Source organism: Osmia lignaria, chromosome 3 (assembly GCF_051020975.1).
Source record: "Osmia lignaria lignaria isolate PbOS001 chromosome 3, iyOsmLign1, whole genome shotgun sequence".
Lineage (NCBI taxonomy): Eukaryota > Metazoa > Arthropoda > Insecta > Hymenoptera > Megachilidae > Osmia > Osmia lignaria.
The window spans coordinates 9,067,276-9,088,404 of NC_135034.1; the positions used below are offsets into that span (position 1 = coordinate 9,067,276).

Genomic DNA, 21,129 nt, shown 5'->3' on the forward strand with positions numbered 1-21,129 from the left:
AATGTTTGATGGTCAAGCTGATAGAAGAAGAAATATTCTTACGTGGAGCAGGGAAACATTTGGTAAACGGGTCTCCAGTATATCCAAGATTACAGATGCAAATGGGACTGTGGTTGATCACCTTGCATTGCGTGTTGATACCACACGAGTTGGTACAGGGTGACGTGCACTTCTGATTGATGCACGCCAGTTCCAAGGGACACTCGCTGTTCACCACGCATTCGGGTCGACAGTTCGGTGGATTTCCAATGAAATTCGCCAGGCAGGTACACACGGCATGGTCGTTCACGTTTCGACACTTACTGTTCGGTCCACAGGGGGAGGGACTACATGGTTCTGAAGGTATTAAATCTGAAACAGGGGGCGGAGTACAATATGCAAAGGGATCGCCAGTGTATCCAGGGTTGCAAGAACAGACTGGAAGGTGATTGATCGTTTCGCATCGGGCTTGGAATCCACAGGTTCCTGGGCAAGGGTCTCTGCACTTCAGGCCCATACAGGCCATCGTCTTGGCGCAATCGGAATTTTGGGTACATTCGGGTCTGCATCCTTCGTATGGGTCACCTATGTAGTCTGGCAAACAGGAACAGGAACCAACGCCGTTGTTCTCGCGACAAATCGCATTTGTACCGCATGGGGAAGGCTCGCATGGTTTCCTAAGGTCTGGGGGTGTATCTGATGGAAAGAAAAGAAATACTTTCTTCTTTAGTTTCACTGATCGTGCAACGGTGGTCGGTCAAAGCTTGTGCAGTGGCGTGAACTATTTCATTGTTCAAAGTTTATGAATTCTTATGGCTTTGAAAAGCGGAAGCTTTCTTGAATGATTCCAGAACTGGAAATTCGGTGGTTCAATTGTAGCTTGCTTTAGTTTTTATTGTTAGAGTATTCTGATTCATGAGTGTGGCTGTTCATGTTTCATTAATTGGGTTTAATTTCGTTAAGGGACGTTATGATAATTCCATTAATTTTCCATTAAGCGTGTTTTCGGGATTAAGATATATTTCTATAAGCATGTTTATGTCCCCAGTTGGGGAGGGTCAGGCAAGCTGGTACAACATTCTAGGGGTTAATTGTCCGTGTCCAGGTTTAACGAGGGTGCCTATCAAAGGGACGCAAAATACGTTCTATCTCCAGGCATGATTGGGGATGATCAGTGCGTGCGATGTTTTTCCTAATCAAAGGGTACTAGTTGGTTATCGGGTATCAGTCAAGGGGTGAGTGCAATTAAGAGCCTATACTCCATAGGCCCCGCCACCATTCGTTCTTTCTCGGTTATTTTCCGGGGTAAGTACGCAAGGGGATTTCGAAGGCGTGCTGTTCTTAACGAACTCGTTAATCGCATAGGGTGATTCGTTTGCTAACGATTTTCATCATAAGTGCAAAATCATTTCTAAGGCCCCGCCACCATCGTGACGCTTTGTCACTTTGTTAGGGCCATTCGTTAATTCAATTCTCATTGACGACGACGATGGTTTCTTGTTAGATAACGCAATGAATGGGTTAAAAGAAGGTTGAGCAAAAGCACTTACCTGCGTTGCCCGCGTGCAAAGGGCAAATATTTTGCGCGGAAAAGAAAAAGAATAGCAAAAATCTGTTGCGGTTAACTCACCCTTGGTGTACGGCTCACAAACGCTGAACGGATTTCCGGTGTAACCTTCGACACAAGCACAGACCGCGTGGTGATTCACTACCGAACACTGCGCGTTCAAACCGCACAAACCAGCACACGGATCGCGACACTTTTGTTGCATACACGCTAAATGCGGAGGACATTCCGGATTGATCGTACACTCCGGTCTACAATTTGGCGGAACACCGATATAATTTTCTATACACGAACAAGCTGGACTGTCGCCCCTCACTTGACACTCTGCGTTTGGTCCACACGGAGATGGTTGGCATGGATTCGTTGGTACCGGCGGTGTCTCTGTAAATAAATGACAAAATGTTAACAAGACGTTGAGAAACATTGGGATCAAACTTTTATGATATTAGAGAAACTTACTGGGCATCGGATAACATCTGGTGAACGGATCGCCAGTATGTCCATCGTGGCAGCTGCATATTGGATTGTGATTGACCACTTGACACCTCGTGTTCTGACCGCAGGTACCAGGACAAGGATCCTGGCACTTGTTGTTGAGACACGCCTGGGTCAAAGGACACTCTGCGCTGACCACGCATTCTGGTCTGCAGGCAGGAGGACTGCCAATGAATCCTGGTTGGCAAGAACAGACTGCATGATCGTTCGCTACTTTGCAGACACTGTTCGCTCCACAGGGAGACGGGGTGCAAGGTTGTTTTCTTGGTTCTGAAGAAATGAACACTTAGCTAATAATTTTTCTTTAAATTCCGCAAGATACGGTCCATACGGTCAATACGGTCCAACTTACCGTCGGGCAGATGCTGTCGACAAAGAGTGAACGGATCTCCAGTGGTTCCTGGGGGACAACTGCACATAGGAATGTGATTAACCACATCACACCTTGCACTCGTTCCACACGTGCCAACGCATGGATCGACGCAGTAATGATTGACACAAGCTTTCACTCGAGAACAATCCGAATTCATAGTGCACTCTGGACGGCAATAGGAGTAAGGATCGCCAAAGTAATTTGGAAGGCAAGCACAAACTCCGTCGTTGCATTCTGCGTTCGGTCCGCATGGTGATGGGTTGCAACGATCTTCGGGTGTTTTTGGTTGTTGCATTATCTGCGAGCATAGCGTGAAAGGATCACCGGTGTATTCTGTCTGGCACAAGCAAACAGGAATATGATTCTGCACCCTGCAGTCCGCGTTCTGGCCGCAGGATCCGACGCAAGGATCTCGACATTTCTCTGAAATGCACGCCTGATTCGATGCACAGTCCGTGTTGACGACGCATTCGGGACGACAGTTCGGCGGAAGTCCGATGTAGTTCTTTAAGCAAGAGCAAGCGGCTTGATTACCGATTGCCCTGCACTCTGCGTACAGACCGCAAGGACTTGGTGTGCAAGGATCACCCGCCGGTGGCATTGGTGTCTCTAAATAAAAAGTCAAGCATTGTAAAATTGTTTTCGCTGAATAAAATGGAAACATTCCATTTCAACCTACCTGTATGAGGGTAGCACCTGGAGAAAGGATCCCCAGTCATTCCTTGAGGACAACTGCACAAGGGATTGTGATTGATCACCCGGCAATTGGCTCCCACTCCGCAGGTTCCAGGACAAGGATCGGTACACTTGTACTTATAACAGGCTCTATTTTGAGGGCACTCGGAGTTCACGACACATTCAGGTTTGCAATTTGGAGGGGAACCAACGTAAGATTCCTGACAAGAACACACGGCTTGTTCATTATTGGCTCGACACAAGCTGTTAGGTCCACACGGAGATGGGTTGCATGGGAGGAACACTGTGGGTTCCGTTTCCGGATTTAGCGGCAGAGTGCAACTGGTGAAAGGATCTCCTATGTAACCAGGCTGACAGGTGCAGGTTGGAATATGGTTGATGACTGAACATTGAGCCTGGATGCCACAGATTCCTGGACAGGGATCTTCGCACTTGTTGCGGACGCAGGCCTTGTTGGTTGGACAGTCGGAACTGAGTATGCATTCTGGCTGACATCCTTCGTAAGGATTTCCGTGGTAGTCGTCGATACAGATGCAGGCACCAACATTGTCGCGTTGCTGGCAGATGGCATTAGGCCCGCAAGGTGATGGTTCGCATGGATTAATCGCTTCCTCTGTAATTTAGAGTGATAATTAGTCAAAGAACACAGAAGGTAAACTTTGTAACGAAGGTCCAGCAAACGCACCTTCCAACACGATGCATTGGACGAACGGATTTCCCGTGTAACCGGATGTGCACGAACAGGTAACGGCGTGGTTCACAACCAGACACCTAGCGTTCTCCGCGCAAGATCCTAGGCAAGGATCTGTACACTTTGAGTTAATACACGCCTTATCGGTGGGACAGTCAGGATTGATGAGACACTCTGGACGGCAGGATGGAGGTGTACCTATGTAGGAAGGAAGACAAGAGCATGATGGATATCCATTTGCGTTCTGGCACTGAGCGTTTGGTCCACAGGGTGAAGGTTTGCAAGGATCTCCCGTGTTTTTGACATCTGGTGGAACTGTGAACACGATTATCAGATTAAGTAATTTTAAAGAGCGTATTTACATTAGAAATTTAATTGGTGAGTCTTACTTGAAATGTCATAACAGCTCTTGAAGGGATCTCCAGTCTGACCAGGAAGACAACTGCAAATTGGCGAATGGTTGATCACTTCGCACCTAGCGTTCAATCCACAGGATCCTAAGCAGGGATCTGTACACTTTTTGTTGATGCAAGCACGAGTTGGCGGACACTCCGAACTGACTACACATTCTGGTCTACAAGACGGTGGGGAGCCTAGGTATCCTTGAAGACAGGAACACACAGCATGATCCTCGATGTTGCGACACTGGCTGTTTGGTCCACAGGGTGAAACGGGCGAGCATGGATCTTTCGATGGTTGAGGAACTGCAACGAATTGCATAATTTAAGTATTGAAATCGTATCGATGTATATTTTGTAACACTAATCTTTGGTTGAAATATTTACCTTGTGGTTGAACTCGACAGCTAACAAACGGATCTCCTACGTAACCAGCCAGGCAAGAGCAAACAGGAATATGATTCACCACGTCGCAAACCGCGTTCTGTCCGCACGTTCCTGGACAAGGATCCTTGCATTTATTTTTCAGGCAGGTATTGTCGCGTGGACACTCCGAGTTAAGGATACACTGTGGTCGACAGGATTCGTATGGATTGCCGATGTATTCTGGCAGACATTTGCAATCGCCGTTGTTGCATATTGCGTTTGATCCGCAAGGTGATGGACTGCACGGATCACTAACAGGCGGTAAGGCAGCTGAAATTGAATTGAATATCATTACAGATCATGAAACCATTACTAGGCGATGTTAAAATTTGAATTGTTGTTTTACTCGGAGGAATGATTGTGCAGTGCGTGAATGGATCGCCGGTGAAATCCTCCATACACGTGCAGACGGGTATGTGATTGAGAACATGGCACTGAGCGTTGACACCACACGATCCTGGACAAGGATCCTGACACCTCTGATTGACACAAGCGAAATGACTCTTGCATTCGGAACTCAATATGCACTCTGGTCGACATTCTGGAGGTACACCGATGTAATTTGGTAGACAGGAACACGCTGGATTTCCGGATATGATATGGCATAAAGAATTTGGACCACACGGCGATGGAGTGCAAGATGGTGGTCTTTCCGTGGTCGAAGGAACGTCTATAGCTATCGAAGAAACCATAAAAGATTAATCGAATTCAAAGGTGATCAGATATAAAAATAGCTGGATAAATTATTCTTACGATAAGGAGAACATTGGGTGAAAGGATCTCCTGTAAAACCAACTGGACAGGTACAGATCGGATTGTGATTCTTCGTGGTGCACTGTGCTCTCAATCCACAAGTGTTCGGACAAGGATCAACACATTTCTTGTTTAGACAGGCTACGTGAGGTGGACATTCAGCATTGACCACACATTCCGGCCTACAGTTTGGCGGAATTCCTCTGTATTCCGGAAGACAGGTGCACACTGCTTGACCATTCACTTCGCGACACTTGCTGTTGGGTCCGCATGGTGATGGTGAACATGGATCCAACGGAGGTACTCCTTAAAATTAATAAAAAGAAGCGTGTATTCCAAAATGTATTTGTTTATACTCGTATTGAATAAGGCATGATATTTACTTGTCATTTCTTTAATTTCACAAGCGTAGTATGGGTCTCCAGTGTACCCAGGAGGACAAGTGCACACAGGAACGTGTTGTTGAACTTTACAGATGGACAGTGTGCCACAGGTGCTCGGACAAGGATCTGAGCACTTGAATCCAACACAGGCTAACTGTGGAGCACAGTCGTTGTTCGATTCGCATTCTCTGTGACATCCCCTTTCGTTATCATAAGGATCTCCAATAAAGTCTGGTGGACAAGCACAGGCTCCTGCACCATTTCTCTCGCGACACTGTGCCTTTGGACCACAAGGATTCGGCGAACACGGATTCGATACACTTATATCAGTAGCTGAACAAAAAAATAACAAAAGAATTAGGTGGGAAATATGATACACGAAAGAATAATTTGATGTTAGAATAGAAACTTACTTGGTGGAGGCGCCAGGACGCAGCGGACACTAGCATCCCCTTCGTACCCTTCAGGACACGTGCAGATAGGTACATGGTTCTGAACCGTGCACCTAGCCAGCTCTCCACAGGCACCAGGACAAGGATTCTTGCATCTTTGATCTATACAAGCAGCCGAGTGGAAGCAGTCCGAATTATCTGTGCACTCTGGCCTACAGTTTGGAGGTCGACCAACGAAGTTCAAGAGACACGAGCAGGCTGGCTGCGAACCGATGACTCTGCACTGTGAATTCGGACCGCAAGGATTCGGAGAGCAAGGATTTCCTAGATCTTTGAACGGTGGCTGGGACACGTTGAACCTGGTGCATTGTACCAATGGATTTCCAGTGTAACCGTTCGCACAGGTACAGATAGGGTTGTGATTGATCGTCAGACACTTGGTGTTCAAACCACAAGACCCTGGACAAGGATCCGCACACTTGTTGTCGATGCATGCTTTGTTCTGAGAACAATCAGAGCTGACTATGCACTCTGGCCGGCAGGTAGGTGGTACTCCAACGAATCCTGGTTGACACAGACACACTGCATGTTCGTTGTGTACACGGCAGTTGCTGTTAGGTCCGCACGGCGAAGGCTCGCAAGGATTAACCGGCAATGGTGTTACTTCTATTCCAGTGCACGCGTTGAAAGGATCTCCGGTGTATCCAGGCAGACAGGAGCAGGACGGAGCGTGGTTGATCACTCGACAAGTGGCTCCTTGACCGCAGGTATCAGGGCAAGGATTCACGCATTTGTTGTTGAGGCAAGCCTTGTTACGCTCGCAATCGGTGTTTGTGACACATTCTGGTCTGCAACCTGTGTACGGGTCGCCGATGTATTCTGGCAGACACGTGCAAGACCCTACACCGTTTCGTTCGTTGCAAACAGCATTCGCACCACAGGGTGATGGATTGCACGGTGTTCGAGGTTGTTCGGTCGTGGTGGGTTCTGTAAAGGAACGTACATTTTATAGAAGCTGAACCATTGAACTATCTAGACCATAGGAGGTAACTTTTCGAGTGACAACGTACCTTCCAGTATTGGTACACATTCGGTGAACGGATCTCCAGTATATCCAGTGTTGCAAATGCAAACTGGATTATGCTTCACGACGTTGCAGTAGGTGTTCACACCACAGGAACCTGGACATGGATCCACGCATTGTTCATTCTGACAAGCCAGGTTTCCAGGGCAACCCTCGTTGATTACACATTCAGGTCGACAATTAGGAGCTCTGCCTACGTAATTAGGTGAACAAGAACATGCGGGGAATCCATCTATCACTCGACACTGAGAGTTCGGTCCACAGGGCGATGGAATGCATGGGTTGCCGCTTGGTTCTGTTCCAGGCTGTTTTGCTTCCGCTTTAGAGAACAACGTAAGTCTTTGTTAAAAACCACATATGTTACATTAGATAAATAATTTTCATACGATTCTTACGTTCTTTAACGCATCCGAAGAATGGATCTCCAGTGTATCCTGACGTGCAGCTGCACACAGGATTGTGATTGATGACTTGGCAATCAGCGTTTTGGCCACAAGTGCCTGGACATGGATCCCTGCACGTTTGCGCAATGCAGGCCGTGTTTTGAGTACAGTCGGTGCTGACCACGCATTCTGGGCGACATTGCGGTGGACTGCCCACGTAGTCTGGTTGACAGGAACAGACCGCGTGATTGTCAATCACGCGACAATTACTGTATGGACCACACGGGGATGGTTGGCATGGATCACCTGGCAATGGTGTTACTGAAACGAAATATACAATTAATTGATTCTCTATAAGCAGTCAGTAGATTTCGTAAAGTACTAAACTTACCAGATGATATATGACAAGATTTTAGAGGATCCCCAGTGTAACCGGACAAGCAACTGCACGAAGGCTGATGATTAATCACTTGGCACTGAGCATTTATACCACAAGCTCCAATGCACGGATCCTTGCACTTGTTGTTTATACAAGCCTTCGTGTGAACACAATCAGAGTTCTGAACGCATTCTGGTCTGCATCCCTCATAAGGATCTCCCGTGTAATCAGGCAAACAGGTGCACGAACCAGCTCCATTTCGTTCTTTGCAGACTGCGTTTGCACCGCACGGTGATGGATCACAGGGTAATTCAAGAGGGAAAATAACTACAAAGATAATAAATAATAATGTTGACAGTTCTAATTAGAAAACTTGAAATATTAATTAAAAAATTAGTATCGTTACCTTTGCTGCAGCCAGAGAAAGGATCCCCTTCGTAGCCCTGATAACACTGACACATGGGACGATGATTCTGTACAGTGCAGTTCGTGTTGAACCCACAAGACCCGGCACAGGGATCGACACACTTTTTCTGAACACAGGCCAGGTAATTTGGACAGTCCTGATGGATCAAACACTCTGGTCTGCAATTTGGTGGAGCTCCAAACATTCCACTGATACATGTACAGACAGGATGGTTCTCCTGCACGCGACAGTCCGCATTAGGACCACAAGGTGGAGGCAGACAAGGATTCTTTGGTCCTGGTAGTGGCGTATCTAATAAAGAAGAAGATAATTTCATTTTCCAGGGACCCGTTACAAGGGGTTAAGTTAACATCCTGGGCCAGCAAATTAACTTACCTTCCTTGACACAGTGGGTGAAAGGATCACCAACGTATTCCGGAGGACAGCTGCAGATAGGGTTGTGATTGACGACCTGACACAACGCGTTCTGACCGCACAAACCAGGACAAGGGTCTCCACATTTTTGCCCGATGCAAGCCAGATGTGCAGGACATTCCGAGCTAACTAGACATTCTGGACGACAGGATGGCGGCGTGCCATGGTATCCTGGGCTGCAGGAACACACTGCACGATCGTTCATCACACGACAGATACTGTGCGGTCCACAAGGTGATGGCATACAAGGGTTTTGAGGCGGAAGAGCTGGAAGATTCAATCAGACGTTCAGTTTCAGCAATGATCCATCGATTGCAACAAGAAGAATTTCATTTCTATAGATACTTACGAGACTTCTCGACTTTACAGGAGCTGAATGGATCCCCTGTGTAGCCAGGCAAGCAAGAACAGACTGGAATGTGTTCAACCACTTCGCATTTCGCGTTTGAACCACAGACACCTGGACAAGGATCTCTGCAGTGCTGGTTGAAGCACGCCAAATGATTTTCGCAATCCTGGTTCACGATGCACTCTGCCTCACAGCCGTCTATATACGGATTACCAATGAATGGTGGCACGCATTTACATTTTGCTGCACCATCTTCTTCGATGCAGATTGCGTTCTTTCCGCAGGGCATCAGCAAACAAGGATCAGGCACATGGGCTGGTGGTGCTGAAAATGAACAAATTTTTCTCCCATATTCCAGTACTCTCCTTTTTACTATTAATGGAGTTGCCATTGTTTTAATGTTCCTTACCAGCACAGCTTTGATAAGGATTTCCAATGGTGTTTCCAGGACAATAGCATGGTGGTATCCTGTTCGCGTCGCATTTGGCTCCTGGTCCACAAGGATTAGGATCACACTGATCGGATTTTGGCACGCATCCTCTGATCGTGTTAGGACTTTCGATATATCCTGGCAAACAGGTGCATTTCGAAAGACCATTGTTCAAAACCGAGCATTGAGTGTTAGGTCCGCATGGCGATGGCTCGCAAGGGTTGGTAGGTAGCGAGCAAGGAGATTGAGGAGGATTTCCCTCGTATCCTGGCAGACAGAAACACCTCACTTGTCCTGATACTACTCGGCAGCCAGAGTTGGTACCACAAGGATTGCCTTGGCATTGATCACCCTCTGGAACTGGACACAAGATTTTGAAATTAATTGCAAATTGTTCTGATCATAAATCCTTCAAGTTTATCGTACTTACTGCATTGCTCAAAGGGATTGCCGGTTAAACCTTTCGGGCAGAAGCATATTGGATTTCCGTTGTCATTCTCACACATGGCGTCCAATCCGCAAGGATTTGGAACACAAGGATCCGTAGATCCTTGAGTGCAACCAACGTGTGGATTCCCTTGGAATCCCGGCAGACATTTGCATTGTGCTTGATGATTCTCTGGATAACAGTTAGCGTTAGCACCGCAGTCTGTTTCCAAGCAAGGATCAATACACTTCCTGTTCAGACGATCGCAGTATTTGCTCGGTGGACAATCTTCGTTGTATTGGCAGATGTTTTTGCCCTCTTCTTCTTCTAAAACCATCACAGAACATTGTGCATTGGTATTTCTAAGTAGTCGATCCATTTATAATTAATTAAAAATGAAGTACCTGGTGCACAGTAGGAGAAACCATTTCCGTGGTAACCATCCTCGCAACTGCAGTCTGCTTTGTGATTCGTGTTAACACAAATCGCGTTGTGGGCACACGGGTTCCAAACGAGACACGGTTCCTGACAAGTGCCCTCAATGCACGCCTCTGTCAGCGGGCAATCTTTGTGGCTAGTGCAACCCGCTAGAGAAAGATTGAGAAAGCCCATGTAGCCCCAAGGAAGTGTGCAAGGGTACAAAATATAGGGTGACAGGCTCGAGTGTATTATAAAACATAGTGTATCGTGTACGTGTGTCGGTGTGCTAAAGATTCAAGATCGTATCGAACAATCGTGTCGTCGAACGAGTTTCATACTCGATAATTGTAACAGTAAAGAGAAAACTATCGATAGTTAAGGCTCGGGATTCAGAAGAAATCGTGAACCGAAGAAATTGTCGATTGATACGTGTAGAATTGAAAGTGAAATTGCACGTTGTTGGATATATGTACAATATATATGTACATATTTACAGAATGAATATACGCTGTAAAAAAGGTAATAATGTGGAAGATGAGGTTGAAGATTCTTGAACAAACCTTTCACGCAAGTGTACGTCGCTGGGTCGCACTCCATGCCTGCTGGACAGTAAGGGCAATCTGTTCCGTTCGTTATATCTGAGAAAATTGAGAAAATTCCATTTTGGTAAATTTGCATCAATTGATTTTCTGTATATCTTTGATAATTTGTTTTTTACCTTTCACGCAAACGGGTCTGTGATCTTGAACATGACACACTTCGACGAAGTCACATGGATTGTGAACAGTGCAGGGGTTCAAACACTGTTGATTAATACAGGCCAATTGGGAGAGACAGTCGTCGTGCGTTGCGCATTTGGTATCTGATGAAACGAATGAATATTAGAAGCTCAAAATAACGATCCATAAATTTTTAAACAATTCTAAGTCTGACTTTCTACCAATATTCTATCACAATCTAATCAATTATGATTTACTTAATGATCCCTTTAAATTTTCAACAAAAAAAAAGTTCTTGAAATTATGCACATATGTTTGATAAAAAATTATAATGTATTGTACTATACTAAACATAGAAAATAATATACACAAAATCATCTAATTTCTAGAACATATATAATGGTTTCTGTGTTATATGTGTGAAGCCCAGAAACAGTTGTTAGTTGGTCCACTCATAAAAGAAACTCCATAATCCATAATTATTATTTAAAGGAAATATACAATAAAATTATCAACCAAAACCAGAAGTTTCCTTTAGAAGTGGATTTCTTAAAGGAATTACAATTAATAGCTACATATAAGTCAAGCAAAAAGAGATCGTGCAGAAGCACAATAATAATATACAACATGCAAAGAGCGCTAATGCAGCAGGTCCATGTCTGCACTGGATTGCAGCAGTGTACTGTAATTTTGATAAACATTTAAATGTTTCGTTCTTGTATCGTTTCATAATTGAGACCATCCGATAAAATGGTCGATGATAAATCAAACGATAACTCTCCAGAATTGGTTGCCTCCAATTTTTATCTGGATACTGGATGATTGTCACAACATTGGTGAACACGAGAACATTTACAACACTCCCGACAACAGAAATCTTTACCTGGGAGTATGCTACAATTAGATGTACTCTGGTTGACTGTTAGGTTGAAGCACACGGGCCGATGATTTGTTACATTCCATTTAGTTTCGTTTAAACATGGATTGGTATGGTTAAAACAGACATTGCAGTCTTTACTGCCAATGGTTTCATTGCAACGTGTATATCCTGTTGTTTCTGTGGCATTTGTAGGTGTTTCTAGAGTAGAAGATTGTTCTGATGTTGGCATTTGTTCTGTAGAATATTGTTCAGTTGTTGAAGGCTGTTCTGTAGAATACTGTGTGATTGTTGAAGGTTGTTCTGTAAAAAATTGTGTGGTTGTTGAAGGTTGTTCAGTAGAATATTGTTCTGTGGAATAAGATTCAGTTGTTGAAGCTTGTTCAGTAGAATAATATGTGGTTGTTGAAGGCTGTTCTGTAAAATACTGTGCAGTTGTTTTTTGTTGCTCAATAGAGAATGGCTCTGTAGAATGTTGTTCAGTATCAGAAGGATGCGTTGTTAATTGTTGTTCAGTTGTTAATTCAGTGAAATATTGTTCAGTCGTCGACGGTGTTTCAAATGTTGTTTCTTGTTCTAAAGGATACTCTGCTGTTACAGTGATCAACGTAACATCTTCCGTTGTCATCAAATTCGAACTTTCGGTAGTCGAATGCATTTCAGTCGAGCTGTCTGCAAATGTAACAACCTCAGTTGTACTCCTAGACATATCTATAGATTCAGTAATATCTGTTGTCGTTTCCGTAGTGTATTCTCCTACGCATACCGGTGTAACTGTAACAACATCTCCAGATGATGGTATCCTCTCCGTAAAATGAACATATGTAACTGGAGTGACTATTTGAACCCTATCTGTAGTAATACTGTTTGTACCATCATCATAGGGCACAGTTGTTTCAATATCTCCTACCGTTGGAACAACATCCGTGCTTTCATCTAAAATGTCTTTAACGCCAGGTACCTCTGAAGAGATCGAGGTTGTAATTTCGTCATACGAAGTTGTATCTATATCTTTAACTGTTATAGCAACATCCGGGAAAAGTGTCGTAGAAGTTTCTGAAGTATCAGTAACAACTGTTGTCGTCAAAGTCAAGTTGCCTTCCACAGACACAGAACTAGTTTCTTCAGCAACAGGAGTTGTGGTACCCTCGGTCGAATACGAAATTGTTGAAGTTTCCTCGTGAATGGTGGATAAAGTATATGGTAAAGTATCAACGTTGGGTTGTGTAACTGTCGAAAATGGTTCATCGGTTTCGTGTGTTGTGTAATCAATTGTAGACAACGATGTTTGCGTTGTAGTGTCTGTACAAGTGTCATCCTCGCAGCCACAAATTGGCCTGTGTGCTTTAACCCTACATCGAACTGGCAATCGACAATGGTCGACGCAAGGATCAACGCAGGATCCATCGACACATGCTTCTGTGTCGCTGCAGTTGTCGTCGGACTCGCAGAAATAGTCTGGCGTGTAGTCGTGAACTGCTGCGGATACAATATAACATCAGCACAATGATCTCAGCCAAGAGAGAAATTGAACAGAACATGAGAAGGCTGAAAAAACGTTCAAGCGTCTGATTAAACTATACTACTGATATCGTACTGTTTACTCCAAGTAATCTACGAATTAATATTAAGATTAAGTTATTGGCATGCTCGCACGTATGATAAATAGACAAGCTATCAATCAGAAGTATCATCGAATTAGGTCTTTGCAGAGACAGATGTAACGGAGAAAAAAAAAAATACTCGTCGAACAGTAAGAATATCGGCAGAGTAGAGGCGGGAGAGTATTCTAGGTTTCGAGGGGTGGTGAACAGTTGTATCTGTGGTATTGGAACCTGAAACGTTTTGTCATTCAGACAACGGAACTGTGGTCGATCATTCATTGACGCTAGGTATTAAAAACTAGATTACATTGGTAAATTGGTACTCTACCAATTTAGTTCAGACTTCAAAGAGTTATCTGGGCAAACTCTGTATAGTTGAACCTTTTGAAAGGATTCCACTGTCTGAATGGTCGGAAACCTGAAAAGTAGCAACTGGTATGTTTGGTGTGAGGCGGTAGAGGCGAGAAAAATATTGTACAGAGAGATATCCAGATATCGCAAAAAGATATCATCATCGGTGGCAGCTATTATCATAGTCGAGTGACAGGCAAACAGAGAGATACAGAGAGACGTGAGAGCAAGAGCGAGATAGAGAGATAGGTGGTGAGAAATGGTGTTTACCTTTCATGCATCCGTATTTAGTATCTGGCACAAAGCCGGGGGGACAGAACTTGCAGATAGGCTTGTGCTCCTCCACGTAACAGGGGGCATCAGCCGGACAGGTGGAGTTTCTGCATGGGTCCACACAGCGATAGTTGCGGCACGCCAAGTCTGGAGAGCAGCCACTGTCTCGCAGGCAAATGGAGAGGGAGGGATTGCAATTTTGTGTGCATATACAGACGGGACGGTGGTCCAGGACATCGCAGGTTTTATCAGCCGGACACGGCTTTTTCTTTCTCACGTTACACGGATTCTGGCATTTTCCATTCACGCACGCGGCGTTCGACGGACAGTCGAAGTCCCTGGTGCATGTCAACGTGTCGGGGGCGCATGTCAGTTCACCGATCTCGTTCACAACGAAACCGTATTTGCATACGCACATCGGCCTGTGGTTACGCACCTGGCATCTCTTGTTCACTTCACAGGTGTATCGAGAGCTTAAACACGGGTCACGACATTCGCCCGTTCGCGTGTGACACGACAGGCTCTCTGGACAGTCGCGATCGGACGAGCAACCGATACTCGGTGTAGGTCTGGGATTGAGCGTGTCGCATTTAGGATCTGGATGACAGGCCGTGTGGGGCATACCGATATAGCACTGCGGACAGGAACATCGTGGCTTGTGCAGAACCACACGACACAGAGCGTTGATCCCACAGGCACCGCGAAGACCGCACGGGTCCACGCATTGCAGATTTATGCAGGCTTTTTCATTGGGGCACTCTAGGTCACTGGTGCATTCGCGCTCTATCTCAACCAAGATTTTCATGTTTTTTTTTTTTTTTTTTTTTTTTTTTTTTTTTGTTTAATTTTTGAATCGTAGTGTCATTGGTGTAGAGTCGGTGGAACGGTGGGTGGTGGTCGTGGTGGTGGTGATGGGACAGGAAAAAAAAAGAAAAAAGCATATATAAGAACTGTGAAAAGAAACTTTCTCACAAATAACATAAACCACATGCTTTGTATTTATAATACGGAAATAAAATAGGGTAGCTCTTGTGAAGAAGTAGAGAACTTTACACTCTTTTACGACAACACGAGGTACAACCCTCTGGTTGTCCAAAGAAATATATATACGTGTGTATATATATATGTATGTACCGTAAATTGGCAAGCAGCGATATTTACAACACAAGCCCCCACAGAATTCAACAAGAAAATAAGAGGAAAATAATGTAACAGTGGATAAATCCAGCAAAAAAATAACAAGCATGGGTATATGAGAATGTCCCTTTCGCAGTTCCCAATCTGTATCATTAAATCCTATGTCTAGAAATGGATCATCGGTGTTCACTGTGAATGTGTACCTTTTTTGTTGTTGCAATCAAATGCGGTCTATATGTCTCTTTCTCTCTTTCTATATATATATATACTTTCTTTTTCATTAGCATTTTGCTTGATAATACAGTTTCCTCAAGACAGATTGGATACTGAAATAAACATTCTACATATGAATAGTTATGTGTGAGACATGTGTGATACGTGTTTCTTCTTTGGACACATTATGTACAGTATGCCTAACTGTCTATATATGTATATATATATGTACAGGTATATATGTTGACCATTGTGAGTAAATCCAGTGTCGTATAATATAATATGTATAGAATCTGGTAACTGGTCCAATCACATCTGTCTCTCGATTGTTAACGATTCACTGGATTAATACATCTATGTATTACTTCAAGTCCTACTAGACGATACATGGTTATTCTACGGACCATGTTCCTCTGATCGTCAGTATTGCTCGCTAGTCACAAATGCTGTACATGAAATTAATAGATCTGCCCGGTTAAACAGTTAGTAGGTCGTCTCTTACCTGTGGTGCACTCAACGTCTGGAGATCCACTGGTACCAGGTGGACATCTGCATACAAATATTGTACCGTCCCGGATGCACTCGGCACCCTTACCGCAACCGTTCGTGCGACAATCGCCTAAGCTCTTGTCTGTGCTACCTGTAATCGGAAATTAGATGTAAATTTAAAATGGAAACCTTCTAGACCTAAGAATAAAAGAAATCGTGGAAATTAGGAGTAATGTAGCACAAGTGCAATATTCTCTGAAACAAAAACTTACAAGCATGCATCGGATCGCCAGATGGATAGTTGGCTGGACAGTAACATTGGGGCTGGTTGTTGTAAATGCGACAGGCAGCATTCACTCCACATCGAGCATCCTTGCAAAGTTCTCCTCCGTCGCAGATGCAAGCCTGATGAGGATCACCGTGACATCCAGGATCGCAAGTACACTCGAATCCGTTCAAAGTCTCCCTGCATTTCGCGTTCACGCCGCAAGGTCTTCTCAGACATTCGTCTCCTCCTGAAACATCGAACGAGTCCTTTAGAGGTCCTTAGACATTTCGAGTAATCAAACTGCAGCTTTCAATACCTTTCTTGCAGTTGATCTTTGGATTTCCATAGTGTCCAGGTGGGCAGGAACACTGAGCCTTCCTATTCACCACTCTACATTGTGCGTTGAAACCGCAAACACCGTGTTGCAGGCAAGGATTCGTACAAACTCCATCCTCGCTGCAACGTTTGTTCGCCTCGCAGTCGTCGTCTCGGTGACACTCCAATTGATAACATTCTTCACTTGGCTCTCCCTGGAAACCTTCTGGACACAGACACACTGCACGATGATTGGAAACGCGACAGAGTGCATTGATGCCACAAGGAGATCCGTTTGCAGAACACGGATCCTCGCACTGGCCACTCACGCAGGATAGAGACGAGGGGCAGTCGGAATGAGTTCGACAACCGACGAGACACAGTCCTCCGTCACAAACGTAACCCTGGATTGAATGACAGTAAGTTAGGCCAAGTTGGGATCGTTAAGAAAACCTGAAATAAACCAATACTACCTTTGGACAGTAATTATTGATATCACACTTGATGCGACATTTTCCAGAATGACAAACTTCTCCACAGGAACATTGGTCCTGACTGGAGCAACTCTTTGTGCAGAATCCAATTTCATCGCATTCGCAAGAACTATCGCAAGGAATCATAGACTTGGAACAGCTGATTAATGCATTTCCATAATAATTAGCTGGACAGCTGCATTGTGCTACATGGTTCACCACGCGGCACCCTGCACACTCTCCGCATGCTTTGCCGCCTTCGCATGGATCTATAAGGAAAGCCATCAATTTTAGAATCAATTAATTTTTTAATATCAAGATCGTTATGCAGTCGCATACTTCTGCACTTGTTGTTCAGGCAGGACTCGTCGTTGGGGCAAGTATTGTCGCTGCGGCATCCGATATCGCACAATCTATTCTGACAGATCTGATTCGCTGCACAATGATCGTCGCTGTTGCAGATAGCCTTGCAAATTCCAGCGTCGCATCGTTCGTCGCTCAAGCAATTAGCATCGCTACAAAATGATTTACATATGGCAACCAGTTCGCGTAATGAACAACAAGATACGCTTCAAGAATTAATCGTTTTACCTTCTGCAGGTGGCGTAACAGGATCTGCCGTAACAAGTTTGGCCGGTCGCGCATTCCAGTTCCGTGTTGCAAGGCAGGAACGCCTGTTTGCATCCAATTAGCGGATCGCCAACCAACGGTGCAGGACAAGCGCATAACTTCCGATGTTTCACGATCGAGCACTTAGCGTTCACTCCGCAGGCATCGGAGAGCAAGCAAGGATCTATGATAAAAAAAAAAAGGATGAACATTGAACATGTCGAACCACAGGTACTGATCAGGGTAATCACGCACTGTAAGATTCCAAAGATTTCTTACCCTGACATTGATTATTTAGGCAGGCGTAATTTTCCTGGCATTCTACGTCCGATCGACATCCAATCACACAGACGAGTCCCTCGCATATCTCTCCGCTCCTACAATCCTCGTCCCTCCTGCACAAGGATTTACAGATGCCAGAGGGGTCGCAGCGTTCGTTGCTCAGACAATTCAAGTCCGTAGAACAGACAGGTGTGCAGACACCTCCGATACAAGTTGTTCCAGTTGAACAGTCCCTGCTCGCCTGGCAGGCAGGTCCAGGTGATCTCAGGCAAGCCACTTTCGCAGTTGGATTAGGAATGAAACCCGCAGGACACGAACAAGTGGCTCGTTGATTGAAGACAGTGCACTTTGCGTTCGGACCACACGGAGTTGCCTCACAGGGATTGGTGCACTTGTTGGTAATGCAGGCCTCGTTAGCGTTGCAGTCCTCGTCGGCGCGACAACCGAAGGTGCACATGTTGTTTAGACATATGTGACCCAGGAAACAATCGTTGTCGAGTCTGCAGGTCAGCAGACAGTTACCGCGGACGCATTTCTCGTTGAACGCGCACTCGGTGTCGCTATCGCAGATCGGTAGACACACGTTGTCGCGACAGGTGTTGCCCTCGTTGCAATCGTTGCTGTCTTTGCAGGACACCGGCACTGGAATGATCAAGTATCGTGGGATTAGATGCTGAGGTAAGAATGGAGGATACTGGAGATCGAACGATAAAGATCGTGTGAACGAGAATGATAGTCTAGGAACTTACGTCTCACGCATTCCACTTCCGAGTTCCCAGTGAATCCCGGAGCACAACTGCATTGCTTGATGTGACTCCTTACGTTGCATTCCGCGTTTATTCCGCATGCAGCTCTTACGTTACAAGGATCCAAACACTGTCCATTCAGACACACGTCCGATAGATTGCATTCCTCGTCGGATTGACAGAACGCTGGAGGGGTTTCAAATGAATTTTATTTGATTCACGGTTCGAGGGAACGATGCCCTGGATGATTAGATAGTACTTACGTCGACAGATCCCTTCGTAACAGTAAGTATTAGTCGAGCAATCTGTGGCTGATGAGCAAGTTACTGGTTTCGGTCGACAACCTATACTTAAATTGTTTGGATCACCCTCGTAGTCGGATCTACACTGGCAGGCTGCTGCGTGATTAGTGGCAACGCAATCTGCGTTCGGTCCACACTGTGTACGTGAACAAACATCTGGAAAATACAACGTAGAAGCAAGATTAAATATGAGAAAATTTTTATTCGTACCATAGAGATTGCTTTGAAAAAACTACACACCGAAACACTTTGGTATATTGTTGACGTTTATACATTTGGCAGTTAATGGACAGTCGTCGTCGTGTAGGCATTCGACTGGTGGTTGACAGCCGCTGTTGTACGGATCGCCAACCATACCTTGTTGGCAGTGACACTTGTAGGATCCTCGGGAATTTTCACACACAGCTCCGGGAGCACATGGTTCGTTCAAACAATAGTCGATCAGTTGACAGCCATGCGTTGGTTCCCCTGTGTATCCTGGTTGACACGTGCAGATCTAAAGGATAATATAGAATTGTTGGAAGTATAGTAATTGCGTGTATTTAATATCTCTCTTATGAATTTACATGCCAGAATAGTTACCTGAACGTGTTTCTCTGCAGTGCAAATAGCATTAACGCCGCAAGGATTGTGGGCCAAACACGCGATCCTACACTTGTGAGTATCACAGATTTTCTCTCCGCTGCAATCATCGTTACTTTCGCACTCGATGGGTTGACAGCCGATTTTGTCGTCTTTGGCGTTTCCGAAGAAACCAGCTTTGCAAGAGCACACCGGCTGGTGATCATTGGCTCTGCACTCAGCGTTGCGTCCACAAAGGACCAAGTCGCAAGATTTCTGGCATTCTGCTTGTCCAATGTTATTTTTGATGCACATTTCGTCGTAAGAACAATCGTCGTCGGATGTGCAACGCAATTCTTGTACACAGATGTTGTTGTGACAGTACTGATACTCTGGGCAACTGGAATTACTCTTGCAAGTGGGTTGACAGAGACCATTGATGCAAAGTTGGTCACCGATACAATCCCTTGTGCTACCACAGAGTGCTACAGAAACAAGACACAGATAAAACATCGTCTTAAATTTAAACCACCCTGGTGTTGGTTCATTTTTTTGAAATTTTTATTCACCTGTACATATGCCACCGCTGCATGCCGAACCCGTTGAACACTGAGAATCCGACTTACAGTATTGAACAGGTGTACAACCTAAGTTTGGATCGCCTGTACCACCTGGCTGACAAGTACAGACAGCACTGTGATTCAAGGGTGAACAATCTGCTCCTTGACCACAAACGTTCGATAGAGAACAAGGATCGACGCACTTGTGATTGTAACACGCGTCTGAAGGATTACAGTCACTGTGGTAGTTGCACTCCAAGTGGACGCATTCCACCTGAATTTATAATTTTATACTTTAACAAGAGCCTCTGGAAGGGATTGAATAAAATTTATGTACTTACCGCTGGATTTCCAGTGGTCTGTCCAGGGCACTTGCAAAGGGGAACATGATCCTGAACGAAGCACTCTGCACTCTTGCCACAAGTAGTCGAAATATCGCAAGGATTCTTGCACCTGTTGTCAACGCAAGCTGCAGAATTCGGACAATCGGTATCCGTGAAACAATCACCGGGTTGCTTGCAACCAGACTTAAAGGGATCTCCCACCAGACCATGTGGACAAATGCATTCGTACGATCCTTCTGAATTTTGGCAACTGCATACAAGAATGCACTATTATAAATCGGGGCCTCCAGACCTCACGACAAGTGTCTCTATTTTACTTACACTGCAGAAGGGTGGCAAGGATTCTTCAAACACTCGTTAACGTCGACACAGATATCACCTGCCAGCACGAATCCTGGATAGCATTTGCATTTACTAGAGTGATCGTAGGCTACGCAATTACCGTATCCACAATCCACTTGGTTACAAGGACCTAAACAATTTCAAACAGAATATCATGTGATCTTATAAAGAACCATCAGAAATTATTCAAGAATCTAT

At 45.0% G+C, this 21,129-nt stretch overlaps 1 protein-coding gene across 1 annotated transcript in view; it reads right to left on the bottom strand.

Moving 5' to 3' along the window:
• dpy (fibrillin-like protein dumpy) overlaps nt 1-21,129 on the bottom strand; it is a 92,228-nt gene that overhangs the window by 45,035 nt on the left and 26,064 nt on the right. Inside the window, exons 24-62 of the mRNA XM_076693291.1 lie at nt 20,911-21,061; nt 20,587-20,839; nt 20,255-20,519; nt 19,707-20,170; nt 19,365-19,620; nt 19,086-19,280; nt 18,826-19,008; nt 18,074-18,718; nt 17,777-17,978; nt 17,525-17,700; nt 17,186-17,454; nt 16,714-17,116; nt 16,402-16,644; nt 16,143-16,280; nt 14,288-15,073; nt 12,069-13,541; nt 11,185-11,328; nt 11,027-11,104; nt 10,451-10,633; nt 10,050-10,370; nt 9,599-9,979; nt 9,190-9,513; nt 8,802-9,107; nt 8,406-8,717; nt 8,012-8,326; nt 7,633-7,941; nt 7,224-7,556; nt 6,175-7,140; nt 5,762-6,094; nt 5,379-5,684; nt 4,972-5,301; nt 4,587-4,895; nt 4,191-4,505; nt 3,796-4,116; nt 3,094-3,723; nt 2,394-3,023; nt 2,006-2,311; nt 1,610-1,927; nt 43-675 (exon numbers count right to left, since the gene is read on the bottom strand). Of these exons, the coding sequence (XP_076549406.1) occupies nt 43-675; nt 1,610-1,927; nt 2,006-2,311; nt 2,394-3,023; nt 3,094-3,723; nt 3,796-4,116; nt 4,191-4,505; nt 4,587-4,895; nt 4,972-5,301; nt 5,379-5,684; nt 5,762-6,094; nt 6,175-7,140; nt 7,224-7,556; nt 7,633-7,941; nt 8,012-8,326; nt 8,406-8,717; nt 8,802-9,107; nt 9,190-9,513; nt 9,599-9,979; nt 10,050-10,370; nt 10,451-10,633; nt 11,027-11,104; nt 11,185-11,328; nt 12,069-13,541; nt 14,288-15,073; nt 16,143-16,280; nt 16,402-16,644; nt 16,714-17,116; nt 17,186-17,454; nt 17,525-17,700; nt 17,777-17,978; nt 18,074-18,718; nt 18,826-19,008; nt 19,086-19,280; nt 19,365-19,620; nt 19,707-20,170; nt 20,255-20,519; nt 20,587-20,839; nt 20,911-21,061 (14,505 nt within the window). The remainder of the gene's footprint in view (nt 1-42; nt 676-1,609; nt 1,928-2,005; nt 2,312-2,393; nt 3,024-3,093; nt 3,724-3,795; nt 4,117-4,190; nt 4,506-4,586; nt 4,896-4,971; nt 5,302-5,378; nt 5,685-5,761; nt 6,095-6,174; nt 7,141-7,223; nt 7,557-7,632; nt 7,942-8,011; nt 8,327-8,405; nt 8,718-8,801; nt 9,108-9,189; nt 9,514-9,598; nt 9,980-10,049; nt 10,371-10,450; nt 10,634-11,026; nt 11,105-11,184; nt 11,329-12,068; nt 13,542-14,287; nt 15,074-16,142; nt 16,281-16,401; nt 16,645-16,713; nt 17,117-17,185; nt 17,455-17,524; nt 17,701-17,776; nt 17,979-18,073; nt 18,719-18,825; nt 19,009-19,085; nt 19,281-19,364; nt 19,621-19,706; nt 20,171-20,254; nt 20,520-20,586; nt 20,840-20,910; nt 21,062-21,129) is intronic.